Source organism: Anthonomus grandis, chromosome 10 (assembly GCF_022605725.1).
Source record: "Anthonomus grandis grandis chromosome 10, icAntGran1.3, whole genome shotgun sequence".
In the NCBI taxonomy this organism is placed as follows: Eukaryota; Metazoa; Arthropoda; class Insecta; order Coleoptera; family Curculionidae; genus Anthonomus; species Anthonomus grandis.
In genome coordinates this window covers 7,324,947-7,352,881 of record NC_065555.1, presented here as the reverse complement: position 1 = coordinate 7,352,881, position 27,935 = coordinate 7,324,947, and the positions used below count along the sequence as shown (strand labels likewise).

The window sequence follows — 27,935 nt, the reverse complement described above, 5'->3', positions numbered from 1 at the left end:
TCGGATCCGGTAACGAAATTTGTGCTAGCAATAATTTAGCATATTATATGTATGCACGTACGGCTTTTAGCAGTCGCTCTCAAACAGATGTGTGTTTAAAATAAAACCAAATTACGTGGGTTTTTGAAAGTATGATTGTCAGTTTGGTAAGTATGATTGAAGTTTTAAAATATATTTATTATGAGATAAAATAAACTTAATACGTATCACTTTTTAATGTTATATTTTGTAATTGTTAGTATTGACATTTATAATAGATAGAATATTTTTTTATGTAGAAGAGTTGAAACAGAATATATATTACTGATTCTGAAAAGGATTATCCTTTTTTTGGTTATGTTTAGTACTTTTCGACTTTATTAAAACATATTTAGACAATATTGGTACCTATAAGATTTTAAATTTATTAAAATGCTAAAGTGAAAATGAAACCTATAAATATTGTTTTAAAAAGGAACAACGCCAAACCCAAAATCGTATGACCAGTATCTTTGAGAAAATGGATAAATTTCTCGACAATAATAAGTATTGTATGATAAAAAATATGAACATATACAAGCGTGAACATACATTGCACGAAACATTCGACTCCTTTCTACTAGCTTTAATTTTTTTATTTAAAATCCTTATTTAAAGTAAATTTTAATTTTAAAAGCCACCCTTATATAAACTTGGATATATTATGTATGGGTATATTTAATTTCCATAAAAATGTTTTTTATGAGATAGATTTCTTTACTCTAAAAAAGTACGTTAAAAAGCACATAAAGAGTTTACAAACGGTAATATTATCTTTAATTAAAGAAATATTTATCATGTAAATATTTTTTGGCGACGACACTGGTAAAGATTCTCTTGTGCCGGTAGTGTCGGCAATGTAATCGAGCGGCGTTGCAATGTTGTTACCCTTTTCGCTAATATCCTTATATTCATTTAACTGTAAATATTGATTTCTTGATAGAGTATTTCATCATATTTTATTACAAAATGCTTAACCCTTTGAGGACGGAATTAATTAAATTACGAAGAAAACAGTTACTACCAAAAAATCTTTATTTAAATGGGTATTTGAACATAAAACAGTATAAAAAATAGGTGTCTATTTAAAAAAAAATAAATAAACGGCGGTTATCTGGACTAACCACTAGTCACTCACTATGGTTTGTGGAAATCGTAAAAACAGTTTCTTACACATTTCAGGCATAATCCGACGTTATATGTTAAGCACTTCCACACGGTTCGATGTGGTTCCTTGCGGCTACTGCATTGGGAACATCTAAGAGAAGTAGTGTGAATGGCCATATGAGCATTTTTATCGTATTTTACTTCTTGAGGTACAAGAGGTTTGAATTTATTTGGGGATTTCTCTGCACTTTTCCGACCACGTTTCGCTTGTTCTAGATTTGAACCAACTAAGCCACTCACTACAGAAAGCCGAAACTGTTTCAAGGTCATAGTATTTGGCATTCTTTGTTTAAAGATGTCAAAAAAACATGTCAAACTTGTCGACGTACGCCATGTGCCGGTTATAATCGTTAACAAGTGATGGGCATTCTACATCTTCTTTAGAGCGGTCTTTTTTTCTTCTAGAAGCAGTTTCCAGGTTGGCAGGATTGTGAAAATTCGAAATAAAAAGAACGCTTTTTCTATCCATCCACTTCAAGGCTACAATTCCTCCTGTTGATACCCGATAGTCCGATTCTCCTCTTTTCAAATGCTTATCGTCACGCAAGTCGTTTGGCCTATTTTTTCTATTTTTTGTGGCGGCTCCACATGCATAAATGCCTTCCAGTACTGCAAACAGTAAACTGTTTTGCAGTTCAACCGAGTTAAAAAAATTATCAAAGTATAATTTATGCTTCTTACCAACTAATTCTCTAGATAAGTCCTTTATAATCCGGGCACCTAAGGATTTTTCAGTAAGATTTGAAACTTTACTTGTATAAATTTGAAATTGCGACATAAATCCTGTTTCGTCACTTCTTACCCACACCTTGTATCCCCTCTTGATCGGTTTCATCGGCATGTATTGTCGAATGCTGCTTCTTCCTTTGAATCGTATCATAGATTCGTCTAGGGCTTGGTACTCACTTGGCATAAATGAATTTTGATAAGAATTTGATAAGGCATCAATGAGTGGGTGAATTATGTAAAGCTTGTCATAATTGTCATCTTGCTTTTTCGGTTCAGTTGCGTTGTTATTCAAATGTAAGTTGCTCAACAACCAGCCAAAGCGATCCCCGGATATAGCAGTACTTATATAATCATCTCTAAGTTCAATTCTAGACGACCAATAATCACGATAGCTGGGTATAGGTTTTAATCCCATCAGAAGGTTCAGACCAAGGAACACTTTTTTTCAGCTGAAGTTGTTAATAAAAATGAACTACAATTGCCACCTTGTTTTTGAACGGCATAAAGGTTAGTTTCGAATACAATTTTTTCGATCAGATCCAACGTAAATCGGTCAACCTGTGTACAAAATGTTGTCTGTTTTGTCCACTGTATTGTAGTATTTCTAAGATGTAACTGTAATTGCGCCAAAAGAACCTTATCTTCAGATTCCCATTCATAGTTCGGTGGCGAACAGTAGTATTGTTTTGTGCTTGTCAAAATAGGTGATAAATTTGTTTTAATATTATAAAAAGTGTATTTTTCAATGTTGTAAGTTTAGGATCATATGGTATTTCTGGTTTAAAAAAAAATGTTTACCGTAAACCTTACTTCGCAGTAACAAGGTAGAATGGTAAAAAATTAAAAAACTATTAATCAGACTATTAATCATGGTTAGTATTGAGAAAAATGCTGTTTTTTGCTTCACTATTTAGAGATATATGTAAATAAATTTATAGTTCTATTGATAAATATGTATATATTCGTATTACCACATTAAAATTTCGCCAACATATTGGGCTTGATCGATACGTAAGAATATTTGTGATTTGACACCCTCGAAGAGAGCACCGTAACCTTAAATATGAAATTTCATTATAAATTGACCTGGTTTTCGTCGCGCGAAATGTAATTTTCACGGATAAAAGTATAAAGGAAAAGCTCAAATTCGATATTTATTGCGAAAAATTTTTATACTGAAAAGCTTATTTTAACCGAATAAAAATGATTGTATTGATTTTTTTTTGTTGTTTTTTACGTTCTCTACACGAATATCTAAAATAAGTAAATAATTATTTTTATGTTTTGTCCAGATGCGAAAATTCTGACCCAATACGCATTTGGTCATTTCGTCATTATATTCACCATACAATTAGGTATCTACATTCTACATTTATTCCTCTATATTTTGTTGAGGCCATAAAAAATATAAATAATAATTTAAAGATATTATTAATTTTAATTAATTCGTTAAAGAAGAAAACATAGCCAATGAGAAATTAGAAGAGGATTAGGATATGGAAGCAAATTTAAGGAAAAAGAAAGATTAGTTTCTCAGTTTTAAAAATGTGTTAAAATAAAATAGAGAGTTTTGGTTAGTTTAGTTGTAAGTTGGTTAGTAAATAGTAGTGTGTTGTGATTTGATTTTTGTTATTATTTATATTAGTAATCTTGCAATGATATAAGAAGCTGTATATTGGATTTTTTTTAATATAATTTTTTTTGAGCCGTTTATATGTTAAATATACTTTTTTCTATGCTCGAATCATAGTTGTAATGTTTCTATACTGCTTATCCGAACTCCTATCGATTCTTACTGGCTCTAAACTTAGAGCCCTACTACGAAGTTTTTGCATAATGGATATCCACAAACTATATGGTTTTCTTGTATTATTAACCCCCATTAAAGTCGCATGCATATCTAAGGTCTTATTAAGTATCAACTGTGTGAAAAAATTAATCTTTCCAATCAAATTCCGGTATGATATACAGACTATGCCGTGGTATTAACTTTAGATCAGAGTTCAAACGTAAATTTTGAATACTATAAAAGTTTCTATCTATGAAACTAAAGCTTTGAGGCTATGAAATATTAAAGTTAAGTTCACAAAAAATTAGCAAAGGATCCTATACCTCAACCTCTATTATAAGTCGAGAAACATCAATTATGAGAGAGTCATCTTTTAAACCATAAACGACAGTAATTTGCAAATTCAAATTGAAAAGAATGTTATCCAGAGTGGACTAAAAATTGCTTAATTTATTTTTAGATAGACTCCAGACGTTTTCAACACGAATTTTTTGCCGTTTATGTTTATTTAAGTTACATGTTTATTTTTTTTCTTTTGACATTAGTATTTCCCTACAATTCACAATTAATTCAAATCAGCTCTCTTTTAAAATACCTCAGTATCATCTTTCCAGTCGCAACATTATTATGGCTCGATCACTCAACAAGGGTGATGAAGACGAACAATAATAATTACGATAATTGCTATACCAAATAAGAACCGGGGTCAATGGAAAGTTGGAATTAGCCGAATGAAATAAAAGCTCTTGCTGGTGATTTAACTGCTTTTTCACCTCAATGCTGAAACATTGTAAAATAGTCCAGAAAATCGGTAGATAGTTTTAGAGCAAACCACAATTTATTAACAAACATTCTACGCCTACGAATATGCATCCTTTTTTGCATCAATCACACTAGAAAGCATTTATGCCGCTTTTAATCTTTATTTATTTTTGTAAAAAAGGAAATTAAATTTCTAGTCGCTTTACAGCAAGGTTATATTATATTGTCGTTTATTCACTAGTACAGCAAATTATTATGAACTTTGGTCAAAGGTTTCATTTAAAGCAATAGGCGGTATATTACTCGCAGTAAAGCACCGACTGGAACAGACACAGCGTTTTTAGCTTCTTTGTTTGACATGTTTTAATATGAGTAATATCAAAGGGTTTTTATTCTAAAGGAATATCGAAGTAAAAGCACCCTGGGATTCCATAACAATAAAGTTAATTAATTAGACCAGTTCGTCACTACAGCTTTTAAATTTAAACTGGATAAAATTGTTCGGATTAACTGATTCTGTTTTAAGCACAAAAATTGCCAGTTAAGGTTAGTTTCTAAAACACTTTATTTACTTAATTAAAAGAGATTATACTATTCTAAAATTATACTCATTTTATATATAAATTCCGTACAGGTAAAGTTGAGAATCTTACACGTATTCTGAAATACAATTTCGAGTTAATAAATGATACTCATTCCATCATGTTATATATGGAGTAATTTAGGGTGCGAGTGTTGTTTAGTCATATGAAGGTAATAAATTTAACCATTAAATCATGCTTTAGATAAATGGAAAAGCTAGTTAATATAACAAAAGTTGTCATGCTTTATTTAAGAAAAATAAATATGTAGAAAAGTAATATCTTTATTGATCTTATTAATGTCAAGTACTGTCAAGTACTGTCTCTTCATAGAAAAAAAACATAAGATGACTAAGGCATATATTAAAAATGTCGAAGGTCCCATTTGTAAGAAGTGTGAGAGTAAGAATAGAATTGTTATAAAACTAATAGAACTTTGAATGCATTTATATAGATCATTTGATTATCACATACTCTAAATAATGCTAACAGTAAGGAAAAATTATAAAACATAGAGGATCAATGTAAGAAATCCTGGATACTTTAATGTAATTTATTAATTGGTCATATTTTAAGTTTAAAAAATATTATATAGGGTATCTTTCTAAACAAAAATGTTATTATTGGTAAGTTTTTTTATTGAATTATCTAAAATAACTCATATACTTTTAATAAATTAGTATTTGATAACATCAATACTAATTTTATCATGTTACACATCTAGTCGCAGCCTCAGTATTCAATTATTAGTGTTGTATTTAATTAGAACCATTACTAAACCTAGAATTGCAAAAACAAATTCCAATACAAATATTCAAAATTAAGTATATAGATTTTCATGATTTTGTTGACGTTTATTTGCATGTTTTTTTTTAATGCTAAAAAAAGAGTAAAATGTGACTCAATAAGTACGTATATTTTAATTGTGAAATAAGTCCTAATTTATTTCTAACTGAGTGTTATTTATATTTCAATATAAAGCCAATACATTATAACTAAAAGTAAAAAATAATATCTGGCTAATGACAATTTTAAGCTTCATTTTCACACAATTGTGGCCCATTTTCGCTAATAACACGTTTAATTTGGCTCTACAACTGTGGAATCATTGTGAATTATTAGCGTTTACGTTGGATTTTAAAAAACTACAAGGTGTTAAATCAGACGATTTTGCGGGCCAGCTTTGTTGTCCATTCCGTGAAATGACTCGACCATGAAACTTTCCTTGCAACAACTCAATAGCTTCTCGTGTAGTGTAACATGTCGCACCATCCTGTTGGTGCCACATACGTTCCGTATCCATACCATTGAGGTCATAAAACTTTAGTGACTAGGTTACGATAGCGTTAGATGTTCATGATTTCTGCATTTTCTGCCTCGTCCTAAAACACGGTTCTATTACTCCTGTCCAAAATCCGAACCAAACAGTAACTCTTAATTTTCTTCTCATGAATAACTAGAACTTTTACTTTTTACTGGGATAATGTTTGCTATAAGGCAACTAGTATTAACATTTTTACATCCACGATAGGAATATTTTGTTCGAATTTTTCGAGTAAGCTTTGACCAAAAACGTCACGCAATTTACGAACTGTTTGCGCAAAATAATATCCAGATTTTTAGTGTGTTTTAACAGTAATTGTTCGATCATATATCGTTCAATTGCTACTAATTGCAAACTGTTAACATTATTACATAGCCGCGCAATTAAAAATGTGCGTTTATAAAAATAGCAATACAACACATACATTTTCACAAATAAATAAAAATCAAAAGACATACCAATAATATATCACTATCAGATAGACATAGTCTTAAACAAATTACATTGAGAAAACAAGAAACCTCTAGAAAATTGTAAAACGCCTCTAAACACCGATGTAACTTGGTAAAATCACAATCCATTAGCATATTGGACTCCGTATAGAAAGGGTTTGGGAAAACACCCTAAATAAAAAAAAAATCCTCTTTAATGCTTTGTATTTAGCTCATAATATAAAATCAGACATAAACACTTTCAATTTTAAAGATTAAAATTGTTTTTTTTTCAATTTACTTAAGCTATAGAAATGAAGGGGCGTAAGCATGAGTTTTGAATAAAATTAGTTTCTAGTTCCACTTTAACTTTCAAGCATTTATTGCGCTTCCCTATTTTGAGTTTTCCTATAAAGTGCTTCACCATACGTAGTAAAAGCTGTAAAATGACCGAGTGGATTTACTTTTCAGTCTATAGTACTTAATTTGTGTCGTTTTAAAATTAAATTTCTAAAAAGGTAATTGGAATTGTAAAATATAAAAAGTTTTTCTTATTATACACAAAAAACATTTACAAGTTCCAGTTGTATATTATTTGTTTTACCATAAAAGGAACTAATTGTTATATCAAAAGACTTTGAAGTTGCTAATCTAAAGCAGTAAATATTTTTAAAGATTAAAAATGTAGTTAGTTACGGAAGCTTCTACCTACTTATCCAAATTAAATCAAATACATTATTATGGATTATTAATTAAAGAAACTGCTATTAATATAATAATTTCTTTATAACTACTATTGTTACTACTATAGTTATCCGCATCCGTAATCTATCCGTAGTGTGCACCGTATCATGCCTTTAGGTGCGAATAACTTATTCTTCTGACAATGTCATTGGTTTTATTAAATAACAAAAATAATACCTAATCTATATAGCACAATTCGCATCAGAGATAGTGCTTTTATTATGTTACATTATTTATATGCCTTTTTGTACTTAATTTATTTTTGGTTTAAAGTCTTACACGACAATACCTAAGAGATTTTTTGTTAAAAGATGTCTTAATGTTTTTCTTTTATCTTTACATATTTATATTAAGTTATTTTTATATATTAAATTATGTTTCTAGAGCTTTGATTTTTTCTTATATTAATATTCTTAAATTCACAACACATGAATTTACTTTTTCTTAATACTTTATTGAGGCTATACTTACAATAAATTGGTATTGTCAACTCAAACAATTTTATTTGATTTTCGTAATAACAATTATTGGAGGACTAATATATAAAAATACTTTCACAGTTTTTACATACAATATGTATTAGGCAAATGTAATAAATCCAATGAAAAATAAATAAGAGCTTGTTCAAAAAAACAGCACTTGGATACGTTGGGTGTTATTTCTAGTTGAACATTTTTTTTAAATAATTTTTTTATAAAGGGTTGGTCAAGTAACAGCGGCCAATAACAACTCTTTTATTTTAAATATAAGACTTTGTATATTTATTTTTTAAGTTAGTGTTGAATTTCTAAAAACATCTTAGACGTATCTCATGCACTATACTATTTTTGACTGTAATATACAAATAATATTTGCTTTTAGATCTATTGCTGAAATTAACATTAAAAGACAATTATTTGATTACAGAAATTTGCTACAATATACTTCTATAAATAATGTATTAGTTTATAAATAGTTTATTATATAACTTTAGAGCTGTTCTACCTAACTGTTGTGATTATTTGTTCAATTATCGAAAATTAAAGAATTATTATAATTTTTTGGTTTTCAATAATTGAACACGAAAACAAACTTATAATTCTATTCTAATGATTATTGGTCGCCTATTTTATACTTTTATATTAAGGGTCAAATAAACGAACTTGTTCAGTTTATTTGCAAGTTAAAAGGACGAAACTAACTGAGATATTATGTGCTGTGATGATATACTTCAGTTTAAGGAAACACCACATACTTTTGATCAAAAAACTGCTCCAATAATTAATATTCACCATTATTCGAACATTAAAAGAACTTAAATGTATCCTTGTGGAATGATAGCAACTGAGAATCTCATAGAATTTTATATTATTTAGGATTGCTTTAAAGTCGTGCCAACTTGCTATGCCAAAACTCATATCTCGGTCCACAGGCAGCAAGTTCCAATGGAATATGGTATAGTTTCAATAAAATGAAGCACCGTCCCATTTATGTCCAGCAAGATCCCCTGATCTGACACCATTCGGCTTCCTCTTCTCTTTTCTATTTACTTTATAGTGTACTTTGTACTATATAAAGTAAATAAAAACAGATAGAATGTTTCTATATGCATGTACAGTACTTTTTATTTTTGTAATAAATCTGAAAACATTTTTTCGCAATAATTTGTCAAAGTTGATAGTGGCCACTGTAACATCGCACACTACCCTACAGTGTATTTTTCTAAAGAAACAATTTTCGGTCAATTATAAACTAAAATACGTCTAATCCAATCGTTATTTCTAGCAGGTCTCCCGTTTACGCTTTATCAAATTCATTCAATTTGGCTGATACACATTGTATAAAACTTAAAGCTTATTCTGTTTTATGACACTTAAGAACTTTGCCTTTCTAAACAATTTTCCCTGCCTTGTTTAGCGCCCGATAAGGCAACTAACATGGAAACTTTCAGGATTGAAAGGGTGTATTATCTTACTTTTAAGGTTATAACCATGATTTAAGATGCTTGGCAATATATAAAAATATATTAGCAGATGCTTTCTTTTCATTCTTCTTCACAATTAAATTAAAGTATTATTTATAAACAATTTACATTGAATAAAGTGACAAAAGGATAGGTTTAATTTGATATTAAATATCAAAAATTCAAGCGAAAAAAAAGTAGTACTTACACGAGTTTCTGCTTATTGTTTTGATACAACTTTTTTTAAAGGAACTATTATTCCTTTTTGCTACTTCTTTAAAATTGAACGACCTTCCGAAAAAACACCTTTCCTATTTTGGAACATATTCTTTTATAATTTATAATAACTGACATCAAAGGTTTTAGCATTCAAAATCTGTATTGCCCTATTTATAGTGTTATTAAAATATGGTCTAACATATTTATATACAACCCATCTTCACCGAATTATTAAATTTTCTTAAATTAAATTCTATATTATAAAATAAATCTATCTGCAGAGAGGTTTAACTACTATATATGCTTATGTCTTACTAATTGCATTTAAATTTTTATAATATGTTTATCCTTTTAATAAATAAAAGAATATATTACGAATAATGTACTATTTATTATAAAATATCACTTAAGGTACGTTTAATAAAAAAACCAAACCAGAAATTATTCATGTCACTGAGTTAAAAGCTATATATATCTCTTATGTAGCCCTCTACCAAAAGAGGAAAAAATAAACGCTCCGCTATAATTTGCTCATGCTAATATTTTCACTGAATATGCCTGGGCGCAAGCCTTTCATATGTATGGCTCTTTGTCAATATTTATTTTACCAACTGCGGCTATTTTCCTTTGAAAATGTCTACATCTGTCCATGTTTATTGGCAATGTTGGGAATTTGATTTTTTAGTTTTAGGATGAAACAGGTTAATTTAGGCAACGTAGTTTATTTTTACTTTTAGTTAACTACTTCCTGTACATAATTTTTTTCGATAGTTTACTAGTTGACTATACTTTGAAATAAGCTTTCATAAAAATCCTAGTTTTTTTGTTTTGATTTTTTAATACTGAAAAAGCACTTAACACTTTATACATAACCTCTTTTCATCTTTTTTTTGTGGTGTATTAATCTAATAACTTACTCCCAAATAAAACGTCTTTTTTAGTAATTTCTATTAACAATCAACCTAATATTAAAAAAAAAACTGTTTTGTTACAATACTACGAAAACACATGAATTAGTATTGTGCGAATGAGACCTTAAATTAATAATAAAAAAATTAAACATATTGCTAGCAAAAACTACAAAGAGGCATTTTCAATATTAAGTGTTGCCTCTATGTGCTGGAATGATTATACTTGCAATATTCTTGGCATACTTAAAATTAGTCACAAATGTTTTTTTTAGAAATAAGGGCCCATTCCTTTAAAAGAGAATATTGTAATTTATGTAAGGTTAAAGAAGAGGAAACGCGACTTCGTTCGCATCTGGACTTAACGCTGGGTGTGGAATCTGATGGTATTATCCCTCAGAATTAAATTATTTTAAATTAAATCAATATAAGAAATAACAAGACCTTGCAGAATTTTATTAATAGACCTGACAGTAGTTTTCTAGAGAAATTCCAGCCTACACTATAAGTGAACCTCCTTTGGTAGCATACCCTAGGTCTAAAGGCTAAAGCTCCATATCCTTTTACGATCATCCGGGGACCGTAGGCTAAATCTCGACTCCTCAGTAAATAAAATGTGATATTCACCGGATAATATTGATTAAAATTAATGATTCAAAGGATCAAATTACTCACAAATGTAGAGATATTAGCGGAACAACATTTGCCAATGTTCGTCAGAAATTTCAGAATAGACTATTATTTTCTCGCGAATTACGAAGCACATGTTGAACACTTAAATAAATTCTGTGAACTTATTAAGTTGTGTATTTTTTAAACCCCTTTTTACAGCCTTTTTGTTTATTAGTCTATAAAGTTACATTTTTTACATTACCGTTGAGTGGTAGATTGCATGCCCTTTAGACTGATGTATCACACTATAGGATAGCCAGTTGACATACCAAAGTCTGACGTCGATAAAATATTGATTATTATTAGACATTTTAGCTTACTTGTCACTGTTACGTCAACCGATTTATATTTTTTGACACTTGACACTGTTGAATAGGCATTTTAATTGTGTCATACGTTGGGGGTCCCCATTTGACATATTAAAGTGAAATTAGGTGGAGGTGAGTTTTTTTTACAGGTTAATAAGAGTGGTTTGGTTTTTAAAAAAAGGCTAGAAAAGCAAAGTTTACTGAATAACTCATTAATAGATAATGTTTGCATCTTATGCTATGAATGTATTTATTTTTACTTCAACAATATATTGCACTACAAATAGATTATAAAATTATATTATGTTTAAAAAACTGTGTATGATTTCAATGCTTCAAAACTTTATTTTACTTTATACAAAGTTATCTTAATTTTTTAGTATCAACTTTGGGGAAGGCGATTGGGTAAGGTTTTTAGTAGTGGTACAATTTTTTTTATACACGGGAGGTAGGTGTTTCAGTATAGTATTAATAGCAAATTTTTTACCATAGCCGTTATTCTACTAAAACGCAAAAGATTTTCTTATTTTAATTTAAAGTAAAATTTGAGGTTTCATATTACCGCATGTGTAAGTGTTTCCTTATTTCGAGATAACTAACAATATTTCTAACCTCCTTAAATAGATAAGTCTACATGTTTTGTTTTAAATACTTAATTTAATTTTGCGAAATAGTTAGTAGATGTAAATGTCTTAAGCGTCGGCGGTGAGTATTTATTCGAAACTAGATTGTACTGTATAAATATAAAGGTGTTTTTCATTTTAAAACTTTGTAACAAAGGAAAGCAAAATGTCATTTTTGACGATTTAACATATTTGACCAATAAACATGTTCGCCACGGATTGCAAAAATAAGACGATAACATGCTTTTTTCACTTTTTGAATTCTACGAATTCGACTTGATATAAGCATGGTCCATGCACGATATCACAATGGTTAAGGTTGGATAACACAAGAATCACAAAGTTGCTTTTTTAAGTTTGGACCTAAGACTTTTTTTTTGGTTGTAGATAAATTTAAGGGCGCTATACGCTTTCTTTAATTTATCAGTTATTTACTTATGAAATCAATAATAAAACCTAAGGATTTTGAAGTATTAGTTATTATAATAGGGGTGTCATCTATTTTTATTTTGAGTTCATCGCTTATCTGTGGCTTTTATGTCCTCCTAATAACTGATGATTTTGTAGGGTTGATTTTTAAATGATATTCTTTAGAAACTGTAATTAAATTGTATTATAAAATTATCTTTAATATTTTACATAGAAAACCGACCGCCAGTCATTGCTCTGTCAAGTCATTACCAACTAGTTTACTTGTCAGGTTTAATGGTGGAAAATTACATTTTTTCTGAAAAATTAAACCAATTTTACACTCTATTTTATTATTGAATAAATTTAATTCTAATTATGAACCCCAGAAAAAACGTCCATTACCTAACGATTGTTACCCTTACTGTAAAAATGTGATCAATTGAGGTTGGTTGTATTAACAGAGAAAAACAAACCACCGGTGGTTTGTTTTTCTCTGGTATTAATTAAGGTATAACTTATTTGACGCTCGATGACTCTAATTACCTTAAAATATCTACCTCGCAATAAGATTATTTAATTATATTGATAGTTATTTTTCCAATTTAGATGATTGGTTATAACAAAGATTTCAATTCCTTCAAATGAGAGATGAAAAAAGAAGACAAAAAAAAATTTAGGTTTTTTTCCTCAGCCGCATGCTAGATTCGATTATGATATAACTTCATTTTAAATTTTAATTCTTAGGCTCATATTTTCTTAAATATATTTTCAAATTTAGCTTTCGACACAATATAATCAATTTCCGCGGCAAGAATCTGTGAAATTTGCCTTCGTTAGAAAATTTAACTAGCACCTTTCACCCTTAAATTCTCTAATAAGGTGCTTCAACTAGTTGTTCCGCATAATGCCTTTTTATAAATTGTAAAACCATTATAATTTATTGAACGGGTACAATAAATCTCAGGGTCAAAAACTGCTTATAAACCTCTCCTTTAATATTTAAATTGCAAATTTAATCTGACGTTCTTTTCTTTTAGCTGAATAATTTTTCCTTTAATAAGAAGACTGAAGCGTTCATATTTTCTACAAAGTATTCTCGGGTATAAAAACGCGTATTTTTTTTATTAATCCATAAACTTAAATAATGAATATTAATGAAACTATCTTTCACGTGACGTATTTTGTTATTATTTTTTTACAAATAATTATGTTTTTAACCTATGTACCTTCTGAAAGATTGATTAGTCTTACAATTCCTATAAAGAATCAGATATGGTCAAGCAAATTGAAAAGTACTATTATAATAAATTATTTTTATAATTATTTTTCTTGTATTAGAGAAACACCGTATAACTTTTTTGCTTTTTAAGCAAAATGAATGGAATTAAGTATTTAGATGTTACGGAAATTGTACTTTAAATCAAATAGCCGCTATATTTTTGCATATTTCGACAAAAAATTTTTTTTTGAAAAACACTTGTAATTTTTTGGTATATGCAATGGTAATGCTACAAATATGTTTAAAATATTAAATTTGCAATCTTAATTTTGTATGCAAACATTTAACTTTTTTTCTATTATATCGTAATATTTCAAGTAATACATTCGCACCTCTCTATGCGTAATGATCGATTCCCCAACCTGTTTAGATAGACTACAATTTACTTAGCTCCATAGTATACTATACTCCATACTATAGACACTGACCGACGCGACGGCTGCAATGTATTAACCATATAACTATCGTATGGGTAACTAAGCCACTAATTCGTCGGGCATAAAGTCCAGTGAAAGCCAACTTTTAGCTCATAGTTTTCAGCTTTTTTCCGAATGACGTTTTAAAATATATTTATGTTTCTTTCCTTCCGTATGCTATTCTGTATTTTAAATGACGATTTATAAATTTTATTAAAATAATAAATTTAGTGTTTTGCAAATATTATAATAATACCTGGTTTTCTGTTAAGCTGATTCTAGCGAATGCAAGCTTTTATATGTTCTTAAATAATTTAGGCATATGGTTAACCTCATGAAGTCTAATTAGGTTTAAGCTGACACTAAATAAGCATAAAAGCAGCATAAGCTTAATTTAAAATCTTGCCTAATTAAAGCCTTAAACAGTGGATTAAACGGGGCAAAAATATCTGCTCCAGATTGTCTTCAAGGAGTTCCTTATTTGTTTAGCAAGTTTCCTTGGGAATTTCTCTGCAATTTATAATGCAGTGAAGCAAAGTTTCTTGTTTTCTAGGTTTGCACTGGCATGAGCTTGCAGCAAGCCAAAATTAACATTTACTAATTATCTAAAAATTAATTAATAATAAGAACACTTAATTCAATAGTAATATAAATCAGCTGTTTTTTTTTTTTATAAAAAATGTTATTAAATCAAAGTACATTTGCATTTTTAGCTTAAAAGTCGAAAAGTGGTGGTTTTTACTACGTCTGTATAAGATATTTAATGAAAGGTATATCTTACTTCCCATATCTTAGTAGCTTGCATTGAATAATCCAGAACCTTTAATATAATAATTGTTTAAAGCCTCAGGACATATTAACGCGGTTATATATGCATTATAGTATTCTCTGAATTATTGACTGCCTATTTCAAAGTATTACCAATGATAATTTAACATGAAATTATTAAGTAATTTTATGTTAATTTAGTATAATAATATTCCGGGAAATAAATATTAATTGTTTCAAAATAACATATGAAATCATAAATAAACGCGCTTTAATAAAAATTAAAATGTGCTAAAAATTACTCAGCAGGTTCAAACTTAGCCTCAGAGGCACTTAGCTTTACCAGTATAGGTCTAATTTCCATATATGTAGTACACGAACCTCATGTTAGATTCTTGAATTCGTGTCAGAGCAGTAAGGATAATTATGTGACTAATAAGCAAACGATATTATGGCAGTTAAAGTATAAAAAATTATTTTGCAAAATTATACGTACCTCTTAGAAGATTTTATATGAGTGCCATTTATATTATTAAGAATTATTTGAAAAAATGGTCCGCGAAAGTGCGCTTACATTAAAAAGTTTCCTGGCTCTTAATAGGGGATTCGTAGTAACTTGATCCACAACAGCATTAAACTGTATTATTTCCCAATTTCTAGTTTCCACTGAACCAAATCGCTCGAGATTTGCTACTAATTTTCGGATGTATCCATGATGTATGGGTCTATCTGCAAGTTTCTCATTAAACAAAGTTGCCGTTACTCTTGCACATGGGGATGTATTATAATATACCCTTATTAGAAAGATTAAAATGTCCGGCTTTTAACAGTTTTATAAATTTTCCCGAAAACTTTTGATCTCGTGACATATAATTAAGCTTGTATTGGCTTGCTTCCTGTCTTTATTATTAATGACTCCTGTGAAATAAAAAGATAGCAAGTAATCAGTTAAATGATTTTTTCCTTGTGAAAGGACTCAGTGTCCTTGTCTATATTTATGCTATACTAAAAAAATATGCTGCGTATACTATGGTAAAATTAACTTAAAGTTGAAATATATAGACTTTGATTATACTGTCTACTGAGTATTTCTTTACGTACACAATCCGTGCTTGATGCGAAAACTCTACTTTTACAAATTGAAAGAGGACCATACGCAGTATACCCATCGTATCATAATTAATATGGATATCGTATCACAGTTATCATGGTTACCGATTGCACAAATTTTACGTTGACAATTATTAACTATCAGAAATAAGGAATATTTTATAAAAGAATGAGAGCTCGTCCAAAGATTGACTTTAAGTTTGTGGATAATACAAATTGAACTTGCCGCACAGGAATATTTAACATTTACCACAATTTAAACTATTAGGCGGTATAAAGTACATTAACAGAAAAGAACGAATATATGTCTGAAATAACAACTCTATAGCAAATAATTGTTTATTTCAACTACCTGGAAGGTTGTAGCGGCAATATTGTATATAATTTTTGTAAAGCAATCTACCAGCCTCGTTATATAAAGTACCTTGAAAGAAACTAGTGGTTTCCATCAGAGGTCGACGCTCTCCACTACTTTTTTTCTACCAAGTACGACAAACCAATATTTTACAAATATCCCTTTAAAGAACAAACCTACAATGGATTGTATAGTCTTTTATCCACCACGGTTTTTACAATCTAAACCCTCTTGATTTTGCTTCTTGAGGACTACATTAAAAAGCATGCAAGTGCAAGAACAGAACCGACCTTTCCAAGAAATACTTACTGAATGAATAAAAGTAATATTTTTTACTCTTGCTTCTAGACAATACAATTTAAATTAGTTTAATTTTATCCTCTAAAAAAGTTTGCAATTATCGTAAATAGGTTATCAAAACATAACCCACTCTCTATCCAAATCCGGCATTCTACAATCTCCGGGCTCTAATGGTGTCCATAAATTATGCGGTTCTTAAGACCTTTTAAGCTCCCCTTAAAGTAATAAATGACATGCTTAATGCGGTATTTTCGTCCGGTTGCCGCTACCTCTTTGGACTTTAGCCAGACGGCTTTATTTTTTGGATCTTAAAACTATTCGTTTTTCGGTATAATTTAACTATGCAAAGAACGATTGTTCTTTTTTGCGGAAATAAGGTAAATTATGTTAATTAATTAAAATGAAATTGAAGCTTAGAACAAGGGAGAATGATGATGAATAATTCAATTGATATTATGAATAAGTTTATTTGATTAAGCCCTAAAATATATATATTTTTTAATTAAATATACACAGATACAAGGTGAAAAAGATATAGGCTGATAAATCTTAGAGTAGTACAGGGTATCTTCAAATTCAGTGATGTTCCTATGAACTATGATTGACCGTTTAGAAGTTACTGGTTTAGATTTTGCAATTTTAACCCCCGCACAACCGCCTTGGCAGTTCAAAAGTGGTTTAAGGAATAGTTTCCAGAGCTATGGATTGGCTGGCGTGGTGCAATTTAATGGCCGGCACTAGATTTTTTCTTTTGGGGGTATTTAAAAAGCAAAGTTTATAAAATCTCACCTGAAAATATCAGTGATTAAAAGGATCGAATTATTCGTGAATATGTTAGCGGATAAATACTGTTCGCAAGAAATTTCAAAATAGACTTTGTTATTAATGTGTCATACGATGTAGGTTCCTATTTGACATATCCGAGTGAGCTGAGCCGCTTGACATTAAGATAATTGACAAAACTTTGATATATATGAAATAAAACTTTCCTCTATATATCTAAATTGACGTGTTTTTTTTTAGGAAGTTATTAAGGGTGATTCGTTTTGAAATGAAAACACTATATATTCATTGCTGAATTTTTTTTTATATTTAGTTTGTTTATTACAAATAGAAGTAATTTTTGGAACATATACTTTTGATGCATAGTTATAAAACTGATACTAGATTTTGGTTAAAATTATGCAGTTAAACCTTAAATTTTTTTAGACTTTTTTTTATACTGCAATTAAAAAAAATAAGCGTCGTAATATGCCCACAATTGTGAGCAAATTATCAGTAACTATAACCGCCATTTAGAGCACAGTCATGCAAATCTTTTGTTACAATTTATTTAGTTTGATGATATTTTTTTTTTTAATGTTCCTTATTAATTAAACTTCGGTAACAATCTGTAAAAATCATGGGATGGATTTTTTGTCATATTATATTATTATCCTTTTTTTCAGAAATATATTGACTCTTTATAGCAAATAAATTAAATTTGAATTTTATATATTATTGTAAGACGATGCCACTTAAAAAAAAATAAATTAAAGCGACAATCTTTTATATCACTTTCTAAGCAAAATATCGTATAAATATTGTCTTCCAATGTAAAAAGTTAAAAATCTTTGATATCAGATAAATACTGGTTCACTTATTCAGGCTGGTAATGGCTAAATCGTGTCTCGAATCTTTAACTTAACTTATAAAGCAATTTATTCAAAATGGGATTTTGACTGGGATAGGGCTTGAATTGTTTATCGCTTTCTTGCATATGCGAACTAGATGCGTGCAAATTAAAGGCATGGATGGAAAATATTAATGTTCAGACGTGATGCACGTTTAACTTGGTGTACACTATTAAATAGAGCCCTCTAAAATAGCATTAAGCTTTTGCTGAAAAATCGTGTACAGTTTATTATCTTTTAACTTTGTTGAATGGTTTTACTAAAATAAAATGTTTCTTAAATTTCAGAAAACCCACTGTATGAAATTTGAACCTAATAAAGCTAACACTTGCAGTTGCAATTCGAATATAACAACAAACTTAACGAAAAACGTTCAGTTAATTTTTGGGGCATATAAAATTCTTTTTTTTTTAGCACAAGAAGTGGTTGGACCAGAAGCATCATAAGTTGTACTTATTAATATCTCTATTTGAGGTTCCGCAAATTGTCATTTTTTTGTTTTGCTGCTAGTTGCAGACACGCTGGGTGGAAAATTCTCTTCTTGCACTTAACATCGTTTTCCAGTTTTGCTCATACTATACAAATAGCGAATATCATCTCCTGCCTTGTCTCTAACGAAAATGAATATTTTATTTTAAGTTAAAGAAGTTAAACTTATGTTTATTATAAAAATAAAAACCTCAATAATTTATATGTTCTAATTTTAGTATTTGCTTTTAACAAACCATAGTATGCTCATAACGAAGTGCCAAAGACCGTCAAGTAGAGGGTTTCAAATTTAATGGTTTTAATGCAGAGACCCTCAGCCTTACTCCAATAAAACGCTGCTTAGAAGCACTTTCTCACTTTTTAACTTTGCATATTAAGGGGACTAAAAGGGTCTAAGCAGGTACAATTTATGTCATTTCCGTGCTATATGGCTATTTAATTTTATATAAAACTGGATTGACCGGCATTTTATTATTTAAGTAAGTACGTTAGTTCAACGACTTAGATATTTTCCATGTTATAATTTTCAAAGTAAAAAGACATAAATTAATAATAAAGTTTTTATTATACAAGTTTTAACTTTTTTTGGCTCGATTAAGTAGTTACCATGGCAGTCATTAAAAGTTCGTATTACCGGTTACAGATAAACGATGCCATTATTTAGCCGAGAGTTTTAAAGTAGTCAGAAATGTTGCACAAAACTTTTGCTTCTGGTGGGATCTGGAGAAGCCAGAAGTAAAAACAAACTAAAGGCTAAGAAAAAAGATTCCCTCGGGTGTAAAGGAAACTAGTCTGCAAAACAAGTTTTATTCCTAGGTCTTTAACTGAAATACTTAAGACCTAAGTGTATCTGTTAGTTTTCTATATAAAAATAAGGGTGTTTTTTTCGTTATGAAAAATTAGGATGCATGTAGAGTAATCCCTTAGATATCGCTATTTCATATAGGGCAAATCGATTTTTTCAAAGCTTGATCCTAAATATGACTTCTCAATGTATTTTTCTGAATTTATATTATTATCTTATATGAATTATTAGTATATAGTTTTGAGTTTGTCCCAACCAGCGGTGTTTTTATTATCTTATGAATTTATGGTATTGAAAAACCAATTTTCACCACTGGCACCAAATGCATGGTCTTGCCTAGATTTTATATGTCTTTAATTTGTAGATTCAATAAAGATGTTCTCCTATATAAGTTTTTCCTAACATACTCTCTTATATTCGTTACGTGATTGAAAAACAAAAATTATGACAATCTATCTTCTTCGTATTAGTAATTTTTATTTTCTACTATTGATCTTAAAGTTGGATAAATAACGTTTCCTTATGTTTCTTAATATATCGCCCTTACAATAAGGTTAACGAAATGGATCAACCAAAGATACCTTTTCATATAAATAAAGCAAAAAATAGGGTCAAGTGTGGAATTTTGGGGACGACAGCGGAATTATAATTCGCAAGCAAAAAAAGTGGCGCGGAACGATTTGCGCGGAGTAGTACAGACGATAGTTTTTTCCGTATGGCCGTGGTTTGTATGTATTGTTACTTTATTAATATTACGTTGATGATAATTAAACCAATCAACGTATTTCCGTGTCTCATAATTTTCCTGTGACACCATACTAATAATTATCCATGTGCACATATCTTATATATAAAAAGACTTGTCCTCACTGATCATCAACGTACGGGCTGTAAACGGTAAAACCTAGAAATATGAAATTTGGGGACAACATTCCTATGGTTATGTAGACGTGCACTAAAAAGGGATTTTTGGAAATTCCATCGGGAAGGGATTGAAACCACCCCTTATGTATCATAGCTTCAAAACTACGTACTTTAAAAAAAAACCGTGAAACATGTCATTTTTATTTAATTTTTCTACCTAATTTCCATTTTTTTGTTTTTTATTTTAAAGAGGTTAAAACCGCTCCCTAAGATTTTATTTTTTTTTATCCTTAAATTCATTGCTTTTCGGAAAAAAACTGCAAAATAGTTCAATTTAATTTCATTTTAATGAAAACAACAGGTTCTCGAAAATTCCGCCACGCTGAGGGGGTGAAATAGAGTGAAAACTTCTTCTACAAAAATTCTTTCTTTTTAAACTTATAGCGTTGAAAATTGATATTTTTTACATATTACAAGGAGGCAAAACAAAAAATGTTGTTTACAAAGAAATCCTTCAGTAGAAATTTTCTTTTATTTTCAAATTCCAGGCGAGCAACGCCGCTAGCTTTCAGCTAGTTTATTTATAACACCCAACATTCGATCTTTTAGTACCCGTTCTATTACTTTTGAAAAGGTACTAAGTAAAAATATTGTTAACCAGTTTTGTACGAGTTATAATCTGACTTGGACCGAGAATGCAAAGATTTTTAACTGTAACCTGATCATATCCAGAAGCAGTATTTAACCTGTTTACTATGTCTAATATTTCTTTATCGATAACTACTTCTAAATATAAACTATTTGCACAACGAAATTCATTCAAATTGAAACTGCGACGAATAATATGTGGAATGTTTTGCAATTTCGTGTGAAGCTCCTTAACAATGTGCTTACCTATGCTATCAAAACTGCGACTAAAACAGTTTGCAATTTCGTGGGAATCGGATCTATATCACATTGTTTACGTTTATCATTTTAATTTTATTTTTTCGGTTTAATAAATTATTTATCACTGACCACTCTTTTTTTACGTTAGTCCATTTTTTTCTAAAATATATCCACCATCTTAAGCATCGCTTCTAGTTCATCATAACCACATAAAGTAGATGGTTTACTTTTCCAGTTCTCTATTATTCTTTTTTAGGCCAAATCCATGCCTAGTTGTCTAGAGAGTGGGTTCTTAGGAAGGCACAACCAAAGTGGACTTAAGGAATCTTCCTGGAATCCCTACGAATAACAATCATATTTGTTCCTATGCAATTACCGTTAGGGACCTGGAGATTTAATAATGTTCCAATAAAATGCATCAAAAGCTTTTCTATTAAAATACGTTGTGTAATACAAAATGTAAGTAGTTTACAGAGTGTGAGTAAGCATGTTATTGGCCGATATTTAGCCGACAGGATTTTGAATGTTTTGGCAGTCCTTAAAAAAGAGGTAAGTGATACGTTCTATTAAAAACATGGGCTTTAGCTTCTTTTTAAAAAAGGATTCGTAAGCACCTCGTTTAGAAAGTTGGTTAGTTGTTGATGTGTTGACCACAGTTTCTTAATCCAATAATTTTGAACGTGATCTGGGCCTGGAGCTTTCAGTTATGTAGCTTTTCAAGTTACAATTAGTCAACTGAACTGGTAGAAATGCCATTTAATTATATGTTTAACACCTTGCTCGTTCATTATTCAGCCATTCAGTGTCGAGCTTGCCTTAACTAGGTGTTGTTATTTGAGTACTCTAGAACTTCTCGATGTTTTCTTCAGGTCAATGGCAGTGTTTTTTGGAGCAGTGTCGTTAAGCTTTCGATAAAATTCAGTCAAAAACTAAATTATCTTGTTTTCTTTTATTTCTGGATATATACCTTTGTAAGCGATTTAAAAAAAATAGATAGAACTTCTATTTAAGAGTGTGTAGTTATTGTTAATAAAAGCACTGATTAAAAGTTTTGTGAATGATCTAGAATGGTCTTGTGTTGCCAAATATATCCAATCACTGGACCAAGAGTTACTGTCACAATCAAGTTGAGGCACTGTTGCCGACGTGAGAAGTTGCTCACGGAGTTTTCCCTATTTTCCCTATTACCCGTAATACCCAAGACAGGTTTTACTCTCTTTCTCTCTCTCTATCTCTCTGTACATCCTTAGAGACCTAGTAAGGGTCCTTAAATATCCTTATACTCTGAACTCAGTTAAAAACTACTTGTATTATTGTCGCTAGCTATGAGTTCGGTCGTCGTGTGTTGATGTAATAGGTTCTAAGTACTTAATCCATTGTGATTAGAGTCTAGGAACCATTGTTATTAGTTAGTAAAAAGTGAGTGAAGTTACCTGCTGAGAAGCAAAAGTGAGTGTAAATAGGGTTAATTTAAGTATACAGAAGGACAGCAAAGACACTCGATAGTTTCCCACTGCCTTAACGAATAACGGTTCGATCCCATCTTTGGATCTAATAAATGAGCATATTTTGTAATGTACAAGTTTGTTTCATTTATCAAGTTAATTGGTGCAGCGCAATATAAGCTGTGGTCCTTCGATAAAGAAAAAAAGTAAATAAGTACAGTTCACTCTTCAGTGGCACAAGTAAGCAACTGTGTCTTAATTGTGCTACTATTTGGGGTAGAAGCCAAGCAGCAGTTTCCTGTGATGAATCTTTTGTTTTATGTTGCGCAACATGTTTAAAATCCTCAATATGTATTTATGAATGTTCTTCCATAATAATACTTATAATGAAGAGACAAGCATTAAGGAAATATTGTTGTTTGTTCATCAAAGGTACATGCATAATTCGCCTTACATACATAAAAAAACAATTTTGTTATAATTGCTGTAAATTTATTTCTTATTAACGTTTGCCTAGATTTGTAAGAAAAATCAAAATATGTAAAAGCGTTCTCTTTTCAGCCTTGATAAATTAGGACGCATAATTAAAGCCAAGTAAGTCGGCCAATTTTTAATTAAGACGTTTGATTTATGTCCCTTACTCGCTATTTTACTTCCTAGTCAACTTTAAGAGACGCTACTCTAATAATGGAAAAAAGAATATTTCTATTTTTTAACAACATGTATCTCGGAAATAAGGAAGATTCGCTTTAATTTAGGATAGGACTAAAAAATACCTATAAGTAAAATTTTCCTATTTGCGTAAAATGACCTTGCTCACCAAAATAATAACCTTTAAAAATAAAACCGCAAATATAACCTCTTTGTATATAGCACAATTTATTCTCCTGATAAATAAACTAAAATTAAGTTTACTTTTTTCAAGAAATAAAGGTATCGAAGTAATTTATTTTATTGAAGTTTTACAATAAATAATTGCCTTTTTAAAACAACAAACAATAAAATACAATCAAACTGGAACATTAGGGCGACAGAAAGATCAGTGGGGTTTAATATAACTCTAAGTAGTTAACTTGAGCGCTATATAAAACGTCAATTCAAACAAAGCCAATTTGTTACTTTTTAATGAGTTCTTAAATTAAACCCTTTAGTGTATTTGTCTACCGTGAATGCTAATTAAGCAAGTTAAAGAAGAAAATTTAAAACGACAATTTTAATTACGATTATGCTGTATGAAAACGAAGGAAAATTCACTTATATTATAATTAAAGCAAGTAGCAATGATCCATTTAACAATTACAAAAGGCAATTTGTTAAGCGTATATTCTAATGTTATAATTTAAATTCGACTAAAATAAAAAATATATACTTTACCTATGTAGGTACTGTTTGTTAATACCCAAAATACTTTAAATGGGTCAACCATTACCCAAATTAGTTCCAAAAGGAGATCACATAGCATCACATATAAAACGTCAATTTGGTGCTTGTATTGTTTGCGCACTCACGTCACTTAAACCTGGTCCGTTACTGAAATTAAAAAAAAATATTTTATTAGTTGGGCAAGAGGGTGGAGTGGCTGCTGAAAAAATGAATAAAACTGTAATTCGATTTCTTTTTATTTAGATTTAAATAGGCAGTTAATTTTAGTAATACTTAAGTAACTAATACTAGTAAAGTCCAGTTCAGAGATCTATTTTAGAATCTTTGATGTGTCGCAGATGCCGCACTAACTAATCCGTGCGCCTATGTCGTATTTATTGTCGCATGATATACATGTTTAAATGGCAAAATTTTATATTGTTTATCTATGAAATTATTTTAAATATACGTAAAACCCCATGTTTTATACAATTTTTTTTCTTTCGAAAATGTCAATTTTTAGAAAGAAAATAATATTAAAAAATTGTCCACGGACTAAAATCTAAGCATCTTACTAAATATTTTAAACACTTCCAGCACTCACAGACTAGTCACCTCTCTATAGCCAGTCTATTAAACAAAGATAAAACACCTGCGTTCTGGCGATTCCTACTTTAGGCTGTGCAAGTGATTGTGTATCTCTCTTTATCCCACTGATTATGAGAATTACGGGGCCGTACCCAAATAAATTTTTGGGCTGTTTTTGTATTACTTTTGACGTGTTTTTAAAGAGATCTTTAAGGATAGGTCTATCTCCTTTAAAATAGTTGTTGGATGGGTCTATCACCTTAAATAGTTGGGAGGGGGGTCATGTGAGGTTATCATTTGCTGTGTTTTGTTTTGCCGGTTTTGCTTTTTACACGTTTATGAAAGTAAAGAATTTAGAATTTGGCCTGTATTCATCTAACTTTTTTGCAGTTTTTACTGTGAGGAAGTGGGTTTTTTTTATTTGTGTTTGTGGATTTGTTTTGGTATTATACCTAAAGACCTTAAAATGTTTCGACCCTGGGAAAATAGGCAGGAAAATTTGGCAAATGAAGAGGAAAGTGTTTATGCGGGCTTATTGAGACCGTGGGTGCACAAAAAAGACAATAACATTTGTGATGAAAACAATAAGAGTGCTTTGGAAAGTGATTTAGACTTACATAGTTCTGATAGTTCATTTTCTAGTTGAGGAAGCAAAAAGAAGCAAGGGAAGTAGAAGCTACAGGGGAAAATCAAGCAGTTTTAAAACGTGATTGTTTAAGTACAGACGCCAAACAAATTTATCTAAATATCTATAACAATCTAAGGAATGATCTTCAGTTCACAAATGATTGTAGTGCTTTGCAAAAAACAGCGTTTTTAACAGTGGTTCCCTATAGTACAATATGTCTGTAAAACAAAAAGGATTAAAGGCAGAATAAAAAGGAAAGATGCAGGAAAATCAAAGGGACTTGACACGGATATTGCCATTTTTATTGCCATTAAATATGCCATTAAATATGGCAACCAAAATCCCCATTAATAATCACCACCAAGTAAAAATAAATCTCAATACCCAAAAAAAGGAAATATATACAATTTGAAGACAAACCAAAACATTTTACCCTTTTGTGTCAAAAAGTAAATGTTTAATGCCTTAATCCACAGAATAAATGGGCCTAAGTAATTCTTACCACCTATTCTCTCATCACTTGTCATAAACACCCCACTGATGGCGCTAAAACCTAAACTTATTAAATTAAAATTTTTGGTTAAACTCATTTTACGTACTTAAATCTGATATCTAAATTAGATATTATCTTGCTATCAACTATCCTGACTTTCTAACTTAATAAAACTAAATCCAAAAATCCCGAATAATTAAGTTATAAATACAAATAAATTTTAGGCCGGACCTGTGCAACTTTTCACGCTTGAGTGGCTGTGACTCAGGTCAGGCGTCTAACAAAATAGTACGCGGGCGCATGTAGTCAAATTTTACGAATCAAATGTATAAATTCTTAAAAAAATGCTTAAAACATTTATTTATTTAATGAAATGATTAAATATCGCTTAGAATATTACTTTATGACTCTTTCCACATAAAATTTAGCTATTTAAACATGCATGTCATGTAACAATACAGGCAACACCGGCGCATGGACTATTCGCGGCACATCAAAGATTCTAATAGATCTCTGAACTGAACTATAGTACTAAGAACAAAAAAATATGTCTGGGGTTTATATAGGCTACGATCTCTAAATTTCAGTTAACTTAATTCCACAGTTTGATTTAATTTGTTCAAAAAACTTATTTTAACTTCTAAAAAGCCCATTCATGCCGCTTCAAGTTAAACTATTAGCCAATGGATTAAGAGTGTTTTGGAGGAATGTGTAATCGATACTAATATTTTTTCTGCATATTCTTCCAGGCATACATCTACTTTACGGCTCTTAATCGAAAGCTTTTTCAAAATTTTAGAATAAACGTACATATATTACTAGTGATCTAACTATACAACTTATAAAAAAGCGTTGGTCAAAAACACAACCACACTGCAATCTATCAATAGATCAATTTGTTCAATTATTAAATGTCACCTTTGAAAATAATTATTTTCATTTTGGGGGTAATTTCTATAAACCGTTTTTTGGGTTGTGATCATTACTCGTGTTCCAACTAATTAAATTCAAACTGTTCTTCAAATTTTTAACTCTTCTCACTTGAAGTTGGATGTATTACCTATATGAACTAAAAATAACACAATTAAAACTGTCTGGTAGAAAAACACTACTTACTTATTTTAAAATTTAAATGAGCTAACTACTTACATTATAGCACCCTGAGAATGGCCTAATATAGGCCGAAATATTGGCAGTATTAAAATTTAAAATCTGCGATTTACTTGGCCTTATATCTAACTCACTTGGCAAAAAAACATATATTGCCAGATATTTATGATTTTGCAAAACGAGTTTTTAAAAGGGTCAGCTATTAAATAAGTCTCAAATATATAATGGATACAATTATAATTATTAGATTAAGTAAATAGTTGTCAAATATCTTCTATATTATTTGGCACATTTCCATATATTTAAGCACTGCTATAAGGCTATAATAATGGACTATTATAATGTTCTCATTTGCGTTGATAGTATGGATTACTAAATGTTTGTTATATTTTTTATAGCCATATGTTTGATACTTTATTTTTATTAGGATTACTTCTGTCCAGATTTCCAAATTCTTTAAACATCTATTTATAATCTTTCGACGAGGTGCTTGTATGATAAGGATCACTCTTCCTTACAGGTATGTCGATTGGTCTTCTAAATATATGTTCATTATTAATATAACGTTATTCTATACTGTAATAATACTTTAAGCATTTTTATTTTTAGGTTCGTTGGTTCAACTTATTTAAGGGAACTTTTAAGTTAAAAAATCCGATATAGGTGAAGTATGTACGGTTTCTTACAATTTCGAAATCAAGATACATTTTTCCGTATTAAACTTAATTTTCTTA

General features: G+C 29.9%; 1 protein-coding gene and 1 long non-coding RNA gene across 2 annotated transcripts in view; one reads left to right on the top strand and one right to left on the bottom strand.

The window, feature by feature from the left end:
• On the top strand, positions 1-27,857 carry LOC126741262 (uncharacterized). Its single transcript, XR_007662149.1, has 3 exons — positions 1-146; positions 27,629-27,721; positions 27,811-27,857. It is a non-coding gene; the product is annotated as an uncharacterized LOC126741262 (long non-coding RNA).
• LOC126741261 (neural-cadherin-like) overlaps positions 1-27,935 on the bottom strand; it is a 249,553-nt gene that overhangs the window by 216,614 nt on the left and 5,004 nt on the right. Inside the window, exon 2 of the mRNA XM_050447640.1 lies at positions 24,395-24,550. Coding sequence (XP_050303597.1) covers positions 24,395-24,482 — 88 coding nt within the window. The 5' untranslated portion in view covers positions 24,483-24,550. The remainder of the gene's footprint in view (positions 1-24,394; positions 24,551-27,935) is intronic.